General features: G+C 37.8%; 1 protein-coding gene across 1 annotated transcript in view; it reads left to right on the top strand.

Annotated features, from left to right (window-relative positions):
• TM9SF3 (transmembrane 9 superfamily member 3) overlaps positions 1–19,440 on the top strand; it is a 63,820-nt gene that overhangs the window by 18,304 nt on the left and 26,076 nt on the right. The window contains exons 4-9 of the mRNA XM_044753277.2: positions 2,134–2,294; positions 3,305–3,382; positions 9,768–9,899; positions 11,484–11,650; positions 15,452–15,546; positions 18,833–18,963. Of these exons, the coding sequence (XP_044609212.1) occupies positions 2,134–2,294; positions 3,305–3,382; positions 9,768–9,899; positions 11,484–11,650; positions 15,452–15,546; positions 18,833–18,963 (764 nt within the window). The remainder of the gene's footprint in view (positions 1–2,133; positions 2,295–3,304; positions 3,383–9,767; positions 9,900–11,483; positions 11,651–15,451; positions 15,547–18,832; positions 18,964–19,440) is intronic.

Consider the following 19,440-nt stretch of genomic DNA (forward strand, 5'->3'; position numbering starts at 1 on the left):
GCTCAGAGCTAATCTCCACCTCCCCCCCAAAAAAGTGCTTTGAACAATCTGAAATATCCCCCCGTCCCTCTTTTTTCTCATATCTTATTTTGACTTATTCTATTAAATACAGTCAAAGGGACTGAATACAATTTTGAAGTTTTGTTCTGACTTTCTCTCTTGTAGAACTATGGTAGTATGGTTTTTAGATATGATAGTCTCCCGATTGACTTGTTTTCATAGTTCCTATGTTATTTTCCAAAACTGTATGTTCAAAAAATTTTTTTATATTTTAATTCTTGTTCATTCATATTAATACAAAAGAGCTATGGCATAGTTAATACAAATTTATGCGTAATCCAAGCATTGTTTGTGATGGATTTGATTAAAGTATTTAAAATGCAAAAGCTTGACCATCTATCATAGCCAGCGTGTTTGATCACGTTTTTTTCTTAGTGGTTTTTTATTTTTTGGTCTTTAGACACCTGTTCTTATATATAATATTCTAATTCTTAAAATTGTTAGCAGACTACTATATTCATGAGCAGCAAACTGAGAGCCTGAACATATCAGATCAGAGTTTAAAGTGGTACCAAGATGAAATTTAGAAGTTAATCTCAAGATATAATTGTATGCATCGTCGTTACTGAGATGCATGTTAATTAGGTATAAATAGTAAGCATTTCATATAAATGACTATAATTAGCCTTACACGAACACAGACATTTCTGTGGTCCGCTCTGAGGGTAGCAGGAGGATGTGCTGAGTACTCACTGAAGGTTTCTGAGCCTGTGGTTCAGGAGAGCCCATTAGTCTGGGTTTCCTCTTTTTTTGGTGAGAGAGCAGGTTCCTCTCCTGTTCTTTTCCTTTGCTTATGGGTTTCTTCTCCGGAACCTTAGGTTTTTTCCAGTCATTTCTGTGGGTCTCTTTAGCAACATGGCAACTGTGCTTTCCTGTCTTAAATCTTTTTTAGCCCTGGGATTCCAAGGTCTGCCATATTTAGGGGAGATACTTTTAGGTGTCCTGGAATCTCTGAACCATAGGAATTCTCGTCAGAAAAGAAATTCTTATCTGGCTTTTCTTGGGATAAAGTTTTCTGAGTCTTTTCAAACTCCTTTAGAGAATAACAACTTCTGATTTGGTATAATTGTGTCTCCACAGTTTCAGAGTAGATAGGTAAATAAACCTTGATGAAATTAATTAGAAGGATTTCATTATCCTTCTACGGCCCCAAACAAAACAAAACTGTATTCCTTGAATTTGTGCCAATTAAAGGGAACGATTTTGGTTAATAAGCAAATAATCTTTAATAAGAAATGATCATGTTTTTTCTCTAATACTTACATGAGATGTGTTGACCGTAGAAGGAAGGCCTAAGGAGTAACTTTTAAAGCATAAGGCTCTGGGAAGTATATAGACTTGCTTAGGGAACGTTGGACAAATAGCTGACAGTATGAGAGCACGAGAGAGAGATCCTCAGCTACCACCTGTGGCCCTCACACTGTTTGGGCTTCCCCTTCCAATATTCTAAATCTTGATCAAAATGATGATTTTAAACTATTGCCTCATTACCGTTTATCTTCAACACTCCTTTCATTTTGATGACTTCCCAGGGACAGGTCTAGTACTTGAGGTGTAAAGATGAGGCATTTTAAATTTTGGTATCCATATACACACATGTGTAGCTTACTAGGAATGGATAGATCATAAGTTACTAGAGAAAGTACTGAACTGGGCCTCTGGAGACCTTGGTTTTAATTTTAGTGTGACTGCTATTAATTGGATAACCTTGCCAGATGGTGATATAGCACTTCCCTGAAATTTTGAGATATTAGAGAGTATATACATTTAGGGTGATAATTATTGCAATGTAGGTGATACTAATACAAAGCATGAATTTGGAGGGATCAAATTAGTGATAGGCTATGCTGGGCTCTTCATCACTTTATACCATGGTATGACCATGGTTTGTGTTTGCCAAGTAGTTAACAAAGAGTAGAAGTCCAGCCTGCACTTTTGCTGTGTTCTAACCATGAGGAAGAATGGTAATACTGCTTTCCTATAAAAATGTTTTTTTAATGAGTTTTTAGCTTCTAATGTATTTTATATATTAAGTTATATTACCTTGTATAAAGTGTGTAATTTCTTTTGTAGGTATTGTTGGTGAAGCAGATGAAAATGGAGAAGATTACTATCTGTGGACCTACAAAAAACTTGAAATAGGTTTTAATGGAAATCGAATTGTTGATGTTAATCTAACTAGTGAAGGAAAGGTGAAACTAGTTCCCAATACTAAAATCCAGATGTCGTATTCAGTAAGTATTAAAATAATTGTATACAGGAAAAAGTGTTTGTGACCCAATATCAACAATTAAGGGTGTTTTACAACTTTAGTAAGTGAAAATGTAGTTTGAAATGGGATGCAAAACAATATTATTAAAACTGTATTTCTTCAGTGTATGTAAGCCTCTTAAAAGCATGGAGAAGATTTGCTTCAGGTTTGTAGTATTAGGTACCAGTTCTGCATTTGCAGGACCTACTGTTGGCTACAGCCAAGTTTACCCTTATAAATGAGCAGTTAGCCAATCCAGCCGTGTATTTTCATGGGTATGTTTTTAGATTGCAGTGTTCCTTGTTGTTTCTCTTTCCTTTTTACTGTTGCAAATAGAGACAATGCTGTATTGAAAAGTGCTGAATGGATATAGTTTACCAGGTTTTGCTTTATCACTTATTGGAGTAAGATACTCCTGCAGAGTAAGAGCTTGTCAAGTTAATTCTGTTTCGTTAGGATTAAAAATAGTGGGAAGAAGAGAAATCTGATGTAGGTAGCCTCTCTCTTTGCTTGTTTTTTTTTTCCCAGTAACTGGAATGAGTCCATTGCTAGGAGACAATTTTGAAAGTTTTTTATGCTTTGTGCATATGTACCTAGTGCAAATAGCATTTGCATAACTGAACTTATTAAGAAATTTGATAATTGTAGTAAAACTAATACAGTCTAAGAGACAAAGATGTACAGATTCTTATTTAACTGGTCTAATTAATTCAGTTCTTATCACATTTATCAGATTAAGTATATAAGTCAGCAGTAGTTAATAGTCCGTGAAAACTGCAGTGATCCTCCAAGTAATGTTGTAAGTTTTGTTAATAGACAGAAAAGTTGGTTAGTTCTTCATCATACATGTTTCAACTTCTCAAATTGGCAATAGCTTTCCACCATTTATCTAGTTTCTTATTCTAAGTGTGTAAATATTTCCAAATTTGCTCAGAGTTTTGTTATCAGATTATTAATTTGTTTACTGGCCTTGATTTTCAAATTTTTTTTCAGGTAAAATGGAAAAAGTCAGATGTAAAATTTGAAGATCGATTTGACAAATATCTTGATCCGTCCTTTTTTCAACACAGGGTAGGTAAATTGTGCATTTTAGGACATTGACTCTGTGCTTCAGTCAGTTTAACAAACATTAGTGAGCATCTGCCATATGCAAGGCACTGTACTAGGGCTGGGAATTTCAAAGATTTAACTAATGGTGATTTCAGAAGTGAGCTCAGAGTCATAAAGGTGATAGTTTTAGAGCAGCAGTCAAAAGCTCTTTCATCATGTCTGTGGTTTAAACCAGTTATGAGATACTCAAGGAAGAATACAATATACAGGAAGCCAAAATACCACTTTTATTACTAATGAGGCTAATATTGGAGAGTGTGGCTTATTTCTGTGGTCAAGTGGGCTTCTTAATATTGAAACTCAGACTTAGACTTAATGCACTCCGACTGTGCTGGACTCTGGAAGCTATCCTACACGGGCACCTGCCCTCGTGAAAGTCACAGTGTGAAGAAACAAAGCAGAATGCATGCATCCTCTAGGAAGGAAGGAATGGAAGGATGGAATGAGACCGGGAGTTTTTGCCAGCGTAAATCCTTCCACATAAGAAGCATCAAGAATGAGAAGAAATGCCTCCCAACCCCCACCAACAGATAGAAGCTGGATCTCAGATCATAAGGCTAGTGGCGTTGCTTCTGGTTTTGTACAGGTGGTAGCTTTTGTTCTTTATAGCAAAAAATAGATTTTATGTATTTTTGAGATCTCCTCCCTCAAGAATGGAGATGAAAAGATAATAGGGCATAAGGGGATATATTCATTCTTCTGACTTTCTTTTTGACTTACCTCTTCTATCTTTTGATCTGATCTTTTGGACTAGAATTCTGAAGTTTATTAATAAGCTATTTTTGAGGTGGCTTTTAAGTTTTTGTGGTCTGAGATTTGTATCATTGCTGCCAGATTCCGCCCTTAGACTCCACCAGAACCTGTCACAACTTCTAATCTTCCTCTGGGTCCTAGGAGAAAAAAATTAAGCTATTTGGGATTTAATCCTTACTGAAAAATTTAGCGTGCTGCTCCTAGAGCTAAAATTTCCTTCCTTACCTCCATTCCCCCATCCCCAGTTTGTTCTCCTTGGATATAGAACTCAGGCAGTGCTGAACATGGTAGGTGAGTTAAAGGTATGGGCACAAATAACTTCAACGTTTAGATAACTTTGAGAATATGGGACTCCCAACTGACATTCTGTAGTGGAATACCTAGGTCTACCTTGTTTCTGGTCCTGTTGGGTATTGATAATGTGGGGGAAAGGCTTCCTTTTGGCATTTTCACTAGTGGAGCAGTGTACCATATTTATTCTTTCAACAAATGTTGATTGAGCACCTGCTGGGTGTCGAGCACTGTACTAAGTAAGTGGAATATTTTAGAGAATGAAAGTCAAAGATCTGCGCTCTCTTGGAGCTTACCTTCTAGTGGGGGAGACTTGCCATCAACGTAATAAGTAAAATGTGTAGTGTGTTCAAAGATATGCGCATTGAACAGAAAGAGTACAGCAGTGGGGCAAGAGTGCCACAGGTGGGGCAAGTTGTAGTTTTGAATATGGTGGTTAGGATAAGCCTCTGAGATGGACTTTTGAGCAAAAACTTGAAGGAATTGACGGAAATAAGGAACATGGATATCTGGCGGAAAGCATATTCCAGGCAGAGGCAACACCACTGAAAAGGCTGTTAGGTGGGAACATGCTCGCTTGGTGTGCTTGAGGAATAGCAAGGAGGCCAGTGTGGCTGGAGCAGAGTGAGGGGATGAGTCATAGGAGATGAAGTCAGAGAGACAGCAGGAGCCGGATCAACCATGGCTGCTGTAAGGACTTTGAATGCAAAGAAGGGCAGGAAGACCAATGGAACGGCTCTTGCAGCAATCCCGTAACAGGTGAAGGTGGCTCAGACCAAGGTGTTGCAGTGTAGGTGGTGAGAGGATGTCAGATTGTGGATTTATTTTGAAGGTAGAGCCAGCAGGATTTCCTGATGGATGGGAAGATAAAGCAGGATTGAGACGAACTCTTAGAGACTTTGGTCTGAGCAAATGTTAGGGTGAAGCTGCTATCACTAGGGTAGAAAGGCTGTATTTGGAGGAGATTTGGCGGGGAAGATCAGAGTACAGTTTGGGACATGTTAGTTTTGAAGTGTCCGTAAGACATCCAAATAGAGATACTGACTAGCTAGTTGGATATATCAATTTGGAGTTCAGGAGAGATATCTGGACGAGAGACACAAATTTTGCAGCTGTTGGCATGTAGATGATGTTTAAAGCTATGAGACTGGGTGCAATTACCAAGGAACAGCCTGTAGAAATAGAAGAGGACCAAAGAATGAATCCTGGGGACAGTGATAAAAGCTGAGGGAGAATAGGAGAAACCTGCTGAGGGCTCTGAGGAGATACCAGTAAGGTGGGCTGGGAGGGATTTTTATGGTATTCTGGAAGCCAAGGGAAGAAGGGGTATCATGGAGGATAGATTAATTCTGAATTGTTGCTGATGGGTCAAGTAAGATGAGTAATGAAGTGACTATTGGATTCATCTGGAGTCGTCAGTGAACTTGACAAAGAGTAGTTTTGGTATAGTGGTGTGGCAAAGTGTGAACAGAGCTAGTCTTAACGGGAGGAGAGGAATTGGGGACAGCAAGTTTGGCTGCTAAAGGGAACCAAGAAGTGTCATAGTAGCTGGTAGGAAAGATGGAGTCAGGAGGTTTTTTTTGAGATGTAAGAAAAGCACGTTTGTATGTTGATGGGGTTCATAGAGAGTGCTAAACTGACAACGCAGGAGAAACTGGGGAGAAACGCTTACTGCAGCTGTTCCTTAAGTAGGTGGGAGGGATGGGATCTACCAGATAAGTGCGGGATTGTTTCTAGTACAGTGACTCCAGCACAGGCAGGGCCTCAGGCTGAATCCAAGCTCTGTTTCTGCTACTCATTGTCACCTTAGTCAAATTACTCAGTTCGTTAGCTTTTGGCTCCTTCCTGGTGAAGCAAGGATTAGAATACCTCGCAGAGTTGCTGTGAAATTCCATGTGATAGTGCGTATGAAGCACCTAGTTCAGTGTTTGGCACACGGCAGGTGCTCAGTAAGAGGCAGCACTGGTGGTATAGTGCGTTAGTTATCTCCAGGGTTCTAGAATTAATGACAAACCTGGGGTGCTGCTTGAGGATTAGCAACACTAGGGGGTGCTGGAGTCAGCAGTTCCTAGGCTTAGTAACCCCTTTGTGATGTCTGCTTTCCTTATTATTTTTAAGAAATATTTCCCTTGGTATAGGAATTTCAAAATCGTACAGAATTTCATAATTTTTAGAATAAAGGAATATTATAAAATGTCAGGTTATTAGTATATTATAATAGGTATTGATTTAAAGTTTATATCTTAGATTAGGAAATAGCAGAGAGCATTGTTAGAAATTTTATTATTTTATGTCTGTCTTCCTAATTACTAAATAGTAACTATATAAAACTTTTTTCCTCTTCAAAAGTTTGATAAATTGACTGAAAGAAAATAGGAGTCATATATGTAATTTTTTCTCTTTTGTTCTTTTCTGGGTCATTCATTTCCCAGGGTGGGAACAAAATTAAATCTTTGAAAAAGCCTATAATTATAGACTGCTTTTATAAATCTTAAATGATACTTTCATGATAAAGTTAAATATGACCTTTTTTTGCAAATAATTTCAAAATATAATGCATTCATTCTTCTTTATCATTTCACTAGGTATTCAATAAATAAATTGTTGAATGAAGGAAGGAATGATGTTATGAAGGGGCAGAGGCACTTGGCCATCTCCTGTTTTTCAGGGAGAGCCACAGAGTTTGTGACTTCCCTGAAACCTCAGGGTGGGTGACAGAGCCGGGACTGCCCTACACCCTACTGCACATACTTAGCACGTTAGCCCAAGTTAAAATCTGTCCTAATTGTGCAAGACAGTACATCCTTCATGTTAAATATTCTACATATATCCCTGTGAAAGGTTAGAGGAGTGTAACTATGAATAACTGGAATATGTAGATGAGAGGTTTTATGGAGGAGAGAGTTTTTGAGTTGAGCTTTAAAGAGTAGATAGAATTTACAAAGGTGGTTAGGAGTAGATCACTATGTGAGAAGAAATTATGAGAAGGATACAGAGGCGGAAGTGAGTATACTGTACTCCTGGCTCACTGAGGAAGTATAGGCTTGATTGGAGTATAGGATACAGTGGAAAGAAAGATTGACCAGACAGGGTGAGGTGGCCGTATTACATGTGGTGCAGAATATTAGGGAAAATAGTTTAGACTTGATATGTCAGAAAATAGGGCACATCACTGTAAGTTTTAAAATAGGGAAATGATGTATGAATATGATGTTTCAGAAACATTTGCTGGGTAACTTTTTACAGGATAGATTGAAAGGAAGGAGAGAGACCAGAAATTAAGAAGACCAGCCAGGAGGCCATTAGAGCTCTCAGGGTGTGAGGTGATGGTATGGGAATGGAGAGGAAGGGATAGATAGAAGAGATACTTCGAAGGAGAATAAAAGCGTAATAATTATTACCTAGGAAGGATTAAGGAGAAGGAAGAGCCAGAGATAATTCTAAGTTTTCAAAGCCAACTGTTGGTACCATTAGCAGAAGTTAGAATTCAGAAGCGAGTGTTACATATGAGGGAGAAGATTGTGAATTTACTTTAGGGCAGTCTGAGTCTGAAATTCCAGGAAGACATTCAGGTAGAAAAGATCATAGCAAAAATCTGAAACATGAGTGAGAAGGAGGGCTAGAGATTTGGGTTGGGCGGGGAGTAGGAGGCAGAGGGTGTTACTGTTGTCATTGGAATCCTGGTTCAAAGTTCGGAGAGCCTGAAGTCACAGCAGAGTGCCAGGACTGGAGCTTTCAGAAAAGCTCACACAGGGTGGGAGAAGCAGGCGTCGGGGATGCAGGAGGAGAAGCGGCAGTCAGCGAGGCAGGATGAGAGAGTGGCAGGGGGACTGGTGGCAGGGAGAGTAGAGACAATGAGTCAGCTTAGGAGTTCATTGCAGGCCTTGGAGAGAAATTTTGTGGAGCAAAGTGAGATTGTATTGTGCTTAGGAGTAAGTAAGGGAAGAAGTAGAACATTTGGTCTCCTCATTTGAAAAGTATTGGCATTGAGAGGAGGGAGGTAAAAGGAGGATTGAAAGAGTGAGGGGACAAAAGGTCAACAAATACTTTAAAAGATAGTAATAGCACCTTCTAAATGTTTTTTAGTGTTTTGTTATGTGCCAGGCACTATGCTATATGCTTTACCTTTATTATCTTGTTTAAACCATGTAACAACCCCATGGAGTAGACAGCATTATAGGTAGGGACTTCTGGAGATTGCTGATGCTGGAAAAAGGTGTAAGTTTAGGGGTGCAAAATGAGAGGAGGAAAAAGACCTCAAGCAGTGAGAGATCTAGAGCCTAGTGGAAAGATTGGTTTAAGAGGAGAAACAACTTCGAAGAGATTGGCAGGAGAAATGAAAGGCTAGGAGGATAAATGCAGAAAAGTCAATGAAATTGGGGCCTTGAAGAGAAGAGAAATTCTGGAATTATCTCTAAGGAACTTTTGGGAATTAAAATATAAAGGAGTTACTGGACAGTGTCACAGACCTAGCTGCAGTCAAATGTACTGAATTCTGAGATGCACTCAGAGATACCATAGTACCTTGTGATTATGAACTAGGATCTGGACATAACTTGGGAGAAATGTGTGGGTGAGATCAAAAGCCTTGGGAACACTGAGAAACCACGGGCTACCTCAGTATTCTCTGTACCGTGGATAGCTAATTTGGAAAGGAGTCAAAAATGATGGGGAGAGGGTGGAGAGATGACCTGCAAGCAAGTGAAGCAAATCATTCTGGAAGGTGGCCCAAGTCCATGGCAGCCAGCTATGATGGTTTAATCTTAGTATTTTAAGGAGGTTTTCAGGTTGTTGCTCAGTCAGAGGGAAGGGAACTAACATTTATTGAGTATTTACTGCTTTATGACAGACACAGTGCCATAATTTTTAAGTGTTGTTAAACCATACAAATCACTTGTGAGATAGTATTATTTTCTTCATTTTTAATATAAGAGAACTGGGGTCACATGGCTAGAAATTGGCAGGCCCTGAATTAGAACCCTGGAGTCAAAGCTCATGTTCTTTTTCTGTAATGCTGAATAGCATATGTGTGGCCAAATTGTACTTTATTTGTGCAGTAAGCTTGATTGTGAAAATGTGTGTAAACAATATCATGCTTTTAATGCATCTGAAGCTTACCATAAAGAACACCAATCCCTTTGCATAGTGAATACTCATCCCCAGTGTGTCTTAAGTTTGGATTTTTATGTAAAAGTTTTAAAAGACTTTTTTTTTGCCTTAACATCCCATTGTCATCATGAAATCTATAAATTTTGTGACTGATATTTCATCTTGGTAATATTTTATTTTCTGTTATTTTTAGATTCATTGGTTTTCAATTTTCAACTCCTTCATGATGGTTATCTTCTTGGTGGGCTTAGTTTCAATGATTTTAATGAGAACTTTAAGAAAGGATTATGCCCGATATAGTAAAGAAGAAGAAATGGACGACATGGTGAGCAAACATTTTACATTGTTTTTATAAAAACAATTTAACTCAATGTTATTTTGAATGTTGGAATGTAGGGCCACAATCTTGAGGTCAGATGAGTTTCAGAATTCAAAATTTCCAGGTTTTGGAAAGGTGTAAAACTCCCTGAGGGGTCTCAGATCAAATATGTCAGTTTCTTCAGCAAAACAAATGGATGTTCACCTAAGTGGGGTAAATAAACAGTATAAATAACCTCTCAGTTCATTCCAAGTTTTGCCACCAAATAAGGCTATGTCCAGCTTATGAAACAGACTTTCAGTTTTCAGAGCTTTTGATTTCAGAATTGCAGCTAGGAGGTTGTAGACCTGTATTGGCATCTTTCTAATACTGTTCAATATTGCATAAAATTCAGGGAGTGGGTAGAAGGATTAATTTACATTTAGTTTAGTAGGTTCAGAGGGGGGAGCTTCTTATAGAACAATGTTGTAAATGAGCGAAAGTATGTTCTGTAGAATGTTATGGTGGTTCTGTGTAGATATGCTCCATCATTAAGTTTGCAAAACAGTTAAACAAATTAAAATGTTTAATATGCTAGTGTGTATTTTGATGTTTCAGAAGGTACCTAAAATATTTGGTCCTTCTCAAACATAGCTGACCAGGAGGCACCCGCCCCCCCCCACCCCCCCCAAAAAGCTGGTTGTCTCAAGGGACTGATATTTTTTAAGAAACACTGTGTTACATACTTGCTTATTCTCAGGTTGAAAATGAAAAATTGAATCCTTTTTAAAAAATGCTATAGACAAATAATATTTAGCTGTTCAATATTTTCTCCATATATTTTCTTTCTTTTTTTTCTTTAGGATTTTTTTTTTTTTAAAGGAAGATTAGCCCTGAGCTAACATCTGTTGCCAATCCTCCTCTCTTTTTTTGCTGAGGAAGGCTGGCCCTGAGCCAACATCCATGCCCATCTTCCTCTACTTTATATGTGGGATGCCTACCACAGCATGGCGTGCCAAGCGGTGCCATGTCCACACCCGGGATCCGAACCGGTGAACCCCAGGCCGCCGAAGCGGAACGTGTGAACTTAACCGCTGCGCCACTGGGCCGGCCCCACTCTCCATATATTTTCTTAGATTTCAGGCTATAAAGGACATTTCTGCGTTATTAGGGCAACTAGTACTGGTTTCCATCTTTTTATCTTTTGCGCTCCATCTGGCCCCTGGTCACATATGAGCCACAGTCATGATGTAAATGGCAGGAGTAGTGTCTGAAAGTACCATTTAGAGAGCCAGTGTGCTCTTTTCCCAATCTAACCATTTCTTTTTGCTCCTAGACCTTTACTTTATTCATTCTTTAAGATTCTCTGAGCACAACCAGGAGCCACCTTCCTGAGCCTCAGTAAATGCCACAACACTTTAACATTAAGTTATTAAAGTAGTGATTATTTTAAATTTGAAATGTCTTTTCATGATACTTTGAATCCATTGAAATAGCTGTTAAGTTTGGAGGGAGGGAACTTACAGCTGTAATTAGAATTTTTCACCTATTTTGTGTATTTTGATTTCATTCTGAAAGATTTCCTTTTCTCCCCCGTGTATGTGTCTACAGGATAGAGACCTAGGAGATGAGTATGGCTGGAAGCAGGTGCATGGAGATGTATTTAGACCGTCAAGTCACCCGCTGATATTTTCCTCTCTCATTGGTTCTGGATGTCAAATATTTGCTGTGTCTCTCATTGTTATTATTGTTGCAATGATAGAAGATTTATATACAGAGTAAGTGCATGTGCTTAACTTTATGACTTTTTTTGTTCTTGAATAGTTTTAATCATTGGAAACTTGTACGTCAATCATAATTAAATATGTGCTTGTTTTAGTTATCTTAGAATTGAAATGGCATAAATGCCATTCTTGCAAAATTAAATAATGAACAGTAATCTTTAAGTATATTTTTCTGTTACATGCTAAAACTTTAGTAAGTTTTACTGAACATTTTGGTTAGTTATAAAGGTTATGTTCCATTAGAGGTATGAGCAGTTACTTACAATACAGAGCTGTTTGACAAAGTGAATAGGCATTTTTTTGAAAGCTGAAGATCCAGTTAGATCTTCATAAGAAGCACAAGGATTTCAGTTACTGAATTAGTACTTCACATTTACCTCCAATACTGGGGGACTCTCTAGCCAAAGAAAGCATTGTAAATAATAGTAAAAAGAGTGGTGGAAGAGGCACATGAGGTTAGAAAAATAATTGGATGACTTCTTATTCTATCTTTACATGGTTTCTGGTCCATTTTTTATTTACAGACAAAAGCAGTTGTAAGAAATTCTTGATTTGAGGTCTTTGGGTTATAAGAAAAAGTTGTACATTCACAAATATCTCAAGTCCCTAATGAGTGGTCCTATAACCTTGTGCTCAGAGAACCATGACCTCAACGCAGCAAACATTCTCTGAGCCTGGATGACAGAAGTTACAATTCAGGCACTTTGGACCCCGCCCCATGAAGCCCTCAAACAGAATGAGACTTGTCTCCAGGGGTATTTCATACTTCCATTTCAGTTCCTAATGCATTCATTCTTACATATGCTGGCATTTGGTGGACAAGCAGTGAATTGTAGCTGAAAGAATGGCTCTTTAGTTGTATATTCAATATTTAACTGTACTAAATTTCTGTTTCTTCTGCTAGACGATAAACTTGAGAGCAAGGATGGGGTCTTATCTTTGAACTCTCAAAGTACCTACTTAAAGAACTTTGCATGTGGAATGTACTCAATTAGTGCTTGTCGAACTGAAATGTAAATGTATATTAATCAACAAAGCCATTTCCCTGTAGTTTCTGTTATATTTCTTTTGTATAACCTTTGCAGTTTGTTTACCATATAAGTTCTAAAATAATTGACCAAAACCTAAACTTCAGTGTTCTTGTGATTTAGTCCATATTTTCAGGTATAATATATTTCAGATAAACTAAATCCTAAATACAAGAAAAGCATTTCAAATCTGCCAAGAAGTCATACTTTACATTAAATACTGAATTAAATTCATTGCTACTGAATTGACACTGACAGTACAATCACAGTCTTATAAGAGTGGAGAACTTCTCCCAGAACCCAGGTCTTTGCTTTGTTCTTTCTCAAATGTTAGTGTTAGAATTTTGGCAATTTGTTTTGTAATGCAGAAGCTCTTTTGCTTGTAGACCTTCAACTTTTAGAAATAAGAAACCACTTCTAATAGAGGGTATTAGCAGGCAAGTCATACATTGTCATTTTAGTCTGTCATTACTATTGATAGTTGTTCCATGTTGTGCTTATTTGAAGTGAATGTTCTTAATTACTTACATAAGTGCTAAAGCTGTGAGTATTATTGTGATATCAAAGTGACTAACATTATTGAGGTTCCATGTTAGGTGCTTTATGCATGTTAGCTCCTTTAATCCTCACATCAGCCCTGTGAAGGGACTATTATTATTTCTATTCCACAGATGAGAAAAGTAAAGCTCGGAGAGGTTAAGTAATTTGACTGAGATCACACAGCTATTAGTAAGGGGTATTAGTAAGCTGGAATTTGAACCTAGGCATTCTTACTCCAGAACTTGTCTCTTAATTTGCTATGCTATAGAAATGAAAATAGAGATAATAAAAATACAAAGTGGTGAGAAAATGAAAAACTTGCACATAAAATTTGTCAGAATCACTCCAGAGTACGAATGATTCTAAAGGATAAAAAGCAAGTCATGTAATATGTGAATTCGCCTTGGTGATGACCATAGCAATCAGAGAAGAAAAAAATATTTAGGTAGGTGGAGGATTAGCATCAATGTGGATGCCTGTTACTGTGGTATTAACTTTGAGAAGGTGTTGTGTTTGAGGTCTGGGTGAGTCTGGTGAAATGCTGCTGCTGCTGCTCTGAGACTTTGGTGGAGAGTGGTGAGGTAGCCACTGTAGGTAAAGCAGCTTCTTTTCCCCGCTCCAGCATGGAGGGATGAACAAGGAAGACAAGTTACCTAACTCAGCAGATTTTCTACTGTAGATGACAGTGGTCTATTGTGGGTGGAAAATGCCCATAGAATATTTATGAATGAAGAGGTGAAGGGCTTGTCTGATTTTTAGAACTGTGACTGATGTTCACACTTCATTTAGTGGAGATATCTCTGGGAACTGCAAGCTTAAATCCCTGGTAGTCATTTTGGACTCTCAGTCACACGAGCAGCCATTTTGAACCCTCTCTGCTAATGTGCAGAACTTCTGGCTGGTAGTAGACGGGTTTTAGACTACGGCAGCCCTTCAGTTTTCAGCATCGTTAGGCCTATGCCACCCTTCATATACCCAGTTACAAACAGAGAATGAGCTGAATTTGTTAATGATAGTCTGGAAGGAATAAGTTAGTGCTTGCAGAGTTTAATAGGGTTCTTGAAAAAACAAATTTGGTTTTGAAAACTGATTAACTTTGAGACCCATAATCTTTTAAACATGGAAATAACGTATTCTTATGTTACTATCACATTTGTGTTTAGCTATATATTGATATTAAATATTGCAATCTTTTAACTATTGTGCATCCACTTGAAGTTGAGCACACATGTTTGGGCAGAGGAGTCTACATATTTCAAGACTATGTGATGTCTTTGTATTCTGCCTAGGTGGACAGTGGAATATAATAATAATTACCACTCCCAAGGTGGTTAATTCGTGAAAATTTTATACCCTCCCAGTGGACACATTAGGGTGATGTTCTTGTAAATTCTCTTTAAAACAATATTCTTTAGCTCCAACTGACAAGGTTATGTGTTCCATCTACAGAATTTATTTTACCTTCCTAGTTATGGTGAGTTTCAGAAATAGTCTTTATTGTTAGTGGGTTAAGTACATTTCTATATTACAGCAAATGATACTATCACTTATCATTTTAATGTTTCTCTTTGCAGTTAGGCATTTAAAATATTTTGTCCAGTTTTATGCAACAGGATGATTGGTCTGAATTCCCTAGATATCATTATTGGAAGAGGAAATTAGAAATTGTTGATCTGTTAATGTTGATTTGTGGACCTATGTATTTTTAAAAAATCACTTTTAACAGTATAAGGAAAGCTAAATGAAAAGGCTCAGTGTTTCACCATTTAAAGTAATATAATTAATATGATTCTACTACTACTATTTGATTTCTGTTGGGCAAGAATCTTCAGCAGTTAAGTTATAAAGAGGAATATTCTAATTACTTTTCTTAACAGATGAATGTCTTTTTCTGTGTGATGTGATTAGCCCACAGAGTTGCAAAAAAATTTTAGTGTCAGCTTCTAATATTTTTGCCAGAGAAATGTGAAATATTTGTTTAGAATGCGTTATGATATTTTACTGCAGATTTAAAAAAAATTACGATCAGCCTAGTATCACTTAACTGCAATTTTAACTAGAAATTTATTCACTAGGCCACCTTTTGAGGTCCTTTGCAGTCCAGGATGATATTTTTGTTTTCCTATTAAATTTATCTTTGAAATTAAACTAATGTTAATGTGATAGACTCTATGGTATTTTCTTTAAGTAGTTTTTAATTTATCATGTATGTTGTTTGCCTTGTTAGGAGGGGATCGATGCTCAGTACAGCCATATTTGTCTATGCTGCTACGTCTCCAGTGAATGGCTATTTTGGAGGAAGTCTGTATGCTAGACAAGGAGGTAACTTATGGGTTATCGCTTTGTGTCTTTAATTATAGATGGGAATATTTTACTGTGAGTTATTTGGAATTTAAAATGGGCAGTACGGCCATTGTAAAATCGTTCGTTATCCCGTTTCACATAATCTCCACCAAATTTATTGTGTGTCCTATCTTGCTTTTGTGAAATCTTTGCATTTTATTTCCTAAAATTATAAATAATTAATAGATTGTCTCCATTGTCCACTGTGAAGTTAGCCCTGAGGGACATATAGGAGAGATTATATTTAAGTTATTGATATTATTTTGCTTTGAGGTGCCTAGCTCCCTAGATGTGCTCCATGGGAGACCTCCCCATAGAGTATATAGCTTTACAGCTGAATACACAGACATATTTTGTGGCTTATGGATAAAGTGTCTGGACAGTGGAAAGAGAATAGGAAGGAGAGCTGTTTATTTCCGCTGAATCTTAAATATTTATTGAAGGACCCCGCACAAAGGTTTCTGTTATTCTGTGTCACAAACTTTTCTTAAGGGCACTTCACCTTAAATACCCCATTGTGTCTTGACTGTTGTGACCTGGAAATGATGGGGGATACGTGGATGATACAGAGGTACTGCTCCTTGGTGTTTCTTTCTGTGATGGCATTCAAGGATCTTTAAGTTCCTTTGTTTTCACTGTAATTGGGGTCTAGAAAAATGCTGAAAGTAGATTTGCATATTTCAGTTTATGAATAAGGGGTTGTCGAAAGACCTTAAAATTACATTCCTAAGGATGGAGACTTCCTAATGGGATTTTCCCCGCCCATCCTAAGTGTCAGCATTAGGGGATCCTGCCTTCTTTTAGTGGACTAGACTTAGAGGGTATAGGAGCTCAGAGCATAGAATCATTTAAAGTTCCCCCAGGATCTCCTGGTTTACCATTGCTTTTTGTATTGGTCCTCCCAGACTCACTGTGGTCTGACCTTCAGTACAGATAATTCCTTTGGATTACCTGAGGGAGTAGCATTAGGAATTCCTGACTGTTGTAGTTGTTCAATTTCTACCTTCTATGTCCAGATATGGGAAACGAGTCTTATCGTTCAGGACTACCATCCTAAGGAAATGAGGATGTCTAAAGTAAGTTCTGTTTTGAATTTGACCTGGAAAGTAGTTAGGCTAAGAATTTGGCAGTTTACGACCTCAAAAAGTCTCCATGGCAGAAACAGATTTATTTAAAACAGAAAATTTATTCATACTTGGACATCAATTTACTTTTAGTCTGATTGAAGTTAACACCCAGCCAAACTTTACTACACTTATTCTTGAAGCTGACAGAGTTCAGACTCAAGCCAAGGAGTGTCACATCTTACCAAATACAATCTAAAGGTTATTTTCTGATTGACAGTGCCCTGAGGAGGTCTGATTGTGTCCTGATGTTTTTTCTGAATGGTCCCTAGAAACCGGGTTAATGTAGAGATCAACCCAGAGAAAATCTAAGAATTTTTCAGAGGTATCTCCAGATTTGAACAACAGTGGCGCTCAACGTCCTCACGTTGTCCTCAGTGCACTGGATAATGCTCCAGACGTAATCTGAAGCCAGGGGTAGCCTGGAACTTGACCAGAGTCTCCCAAGGGTGCGGGGAGCAGTAGGATGTACCACAATGCAGGTGCCTTGGCTACTGATTCTGCCCAGTGGAATGTGCATGAGATTCTTTTTGACCCGTTGGAGGGAAAAGGAGGAATAGAGTTGAATATGGAATTTATTAATACATGTCTGAATCTGAGAGAACGTAATGGAAAGTGCAGAAGAGAATGCTAGGAAAGATTTGGAATGAAATAGGAGAAATAATACTTTGATTAGTTGCCACCTTTTTGTGTTGTTGTTCAAATGCTTGGTATTAGTTTGGAAAGGAGAGATTCTTGAAACTTACCTGAGAAAGAAGTTAAATAGAGGTGAAAGTTCCGAATCAAGGAGTGTTTCTGGAGGAATGTCAAAATTTGGATTGGTAATTCTATGAGATAGATGTTTAAAAAGAGCTTGATATAGAAGAAAACAAAAGTTAGGGTATTGCTTGTTTTTCCAACAGCACTTTCTGTTCGGGTCCCTATTGCTTATGTTTGTGGTGCTGAATTGTGGTAGTGGCCTCATGTTAAATCTTTACCTTCTAGTCGGAAGCAGTCTTAGGATGCTTCTCTGGCAATGCCCCTCCTTGTGCACTCTGCTTTGTTAGCAAGGTAGCTCCTTGTTGTTCTCCTCGTCAGTGTGAACATGACTTAAAATTTTTGATTATATAGTAAAAAAATTCCTTCCCTTGATTATTTAAATAATAGATGCTCACGTTATAAAATTTTGACAATACGAAGTTGTACAAAGAAATAGTAAAATTTATAAATCTATGCTTCTAATTGCTGAGAGAGAGCTCACAAAATAAATTCTGTTTTTTCCTTTTGAAACAGAAATAAATTTAAATATATTTTTATAATCATAATTATGGAGCTAAGAATAAATTTGGGCACCTTTTAACCCAGGGGTTTTTAACTTTTTTTTTTTTTTTAAAGCAGCGCAACCCTCCTTTCAAGTGAAAGTTTACATAAAACTCCAAGGTGTAAACTGTTGAAAATGGGATGGTTCTGGTTAAAGCAGGGCCAGGGCACCTGGTATCTTCTTTCACCAGCGACTTCACAGGCACCTCCAAGACGCTCCAGAACTTGAAGTAATAATTTGAAAACACCTACCTAGGCGAACTTGTAGCCCAGAAAGATAGAGTGACTTGCCAAAGTTCACAGCAGTTCCGTGCAGAATTAGGACAAAACGTCAGAATATCTTACTACAGTTCATTGCTCTTTTCCAGTCCACTCACTTCAAAAGCTATGTTTCCATTAGATTCACTTGAATAGCTGGACTGGTCTTTATTAGCTATTGTTTTTTTTTCTTGTTTTGGGGAAGATTAGCCCTGAGCTAACATCTACCGCCAATCCTCCTCTGAGGAAGACTGGCCCTGAGCTAACGTCCGTGCTCATCTTCCTCTACTTTATATGTAGGACGCCTGCCACAGCGTGACTTGATAAGCAGTGCATAGGTCCGCACCCAGGATCCGAACTGGCAAACCCCAGGCTGCCAAACCGGAACATGCAAACTTAACCGCTGTGCCACTGGTCTGGCCCCTATTAGCTATTGTTTTGAAACAATTATTAAGATGTCAAATTTCAAGATCTATAAGTTAAAATTTAAATAGGTAATTTGGTACTAAATAATCACTTTTTAAACATTAATATATGCCTATCCATCTATCTCTCTGATTTGCATAGTTTCCCTTGTCTTTCAGGAAGGAGATGGATAAAGCAGATGTTTATTGGGGCATTCCTTATCCCTGCTATGGTGTGTGGCACTGCCTTCTTCATCAATTTTATAGCCATTTATTACCATGCTTCAAGAGCCATTCCTTTTGGAACAATGGTAAGTTGCTTGAATCTTACTTTTAAACTGGAAAAAGTATAAGCATTCTAATCTGAGGCCTGCTGTCTTTCCAAAGTACCTCTTATTAAGAGTTTTGATAGTTACAGCCGGTCCCTACCCAGTCTTGGAAAGTTAGGTGAAGAAAATTTTTCTTGATTCTGTGAGCCAGTAAAGTGAAAGGCCAACTTTTATGTATGACAAAAGAGAAGACTATACTTTTTATCAGAGATGGGAGAAACTGGTGAATGTATTTTAGAGGAAGAATAATGACACATCAAGAAACAAAGGTGTGTTAAGGTGATAGGTGAGTGCAGTGGTAGGAATTGAAGCTTCTCTGTAACACATTTTTTTTCAGTAACAATGTACTGTTTTTGGAACCTCATTAAGCGTTTATATTAATATTGATAACATGTTGTTATAGATATTGAAATGCCATCTTGTATCTTACGTGTAATCACAGACTTTGAAATGTTTGTA

This window comes from Equus asinus, chromosome 2 (genome assembly GCF_041296235.1).
Source record: "Equus asinus isolate D_3611 breed Donkey chromosome 2, EquAss-T2T_v2, whole genome shotgun sequence".
In the NCBI taxonomy this organism is placed as follows: domain Eukaryota; kingdom Metazoa; phylum Chordata; class Mammalia; order Perissodactyla; family Equidae; genus Equus; species Equus asinus.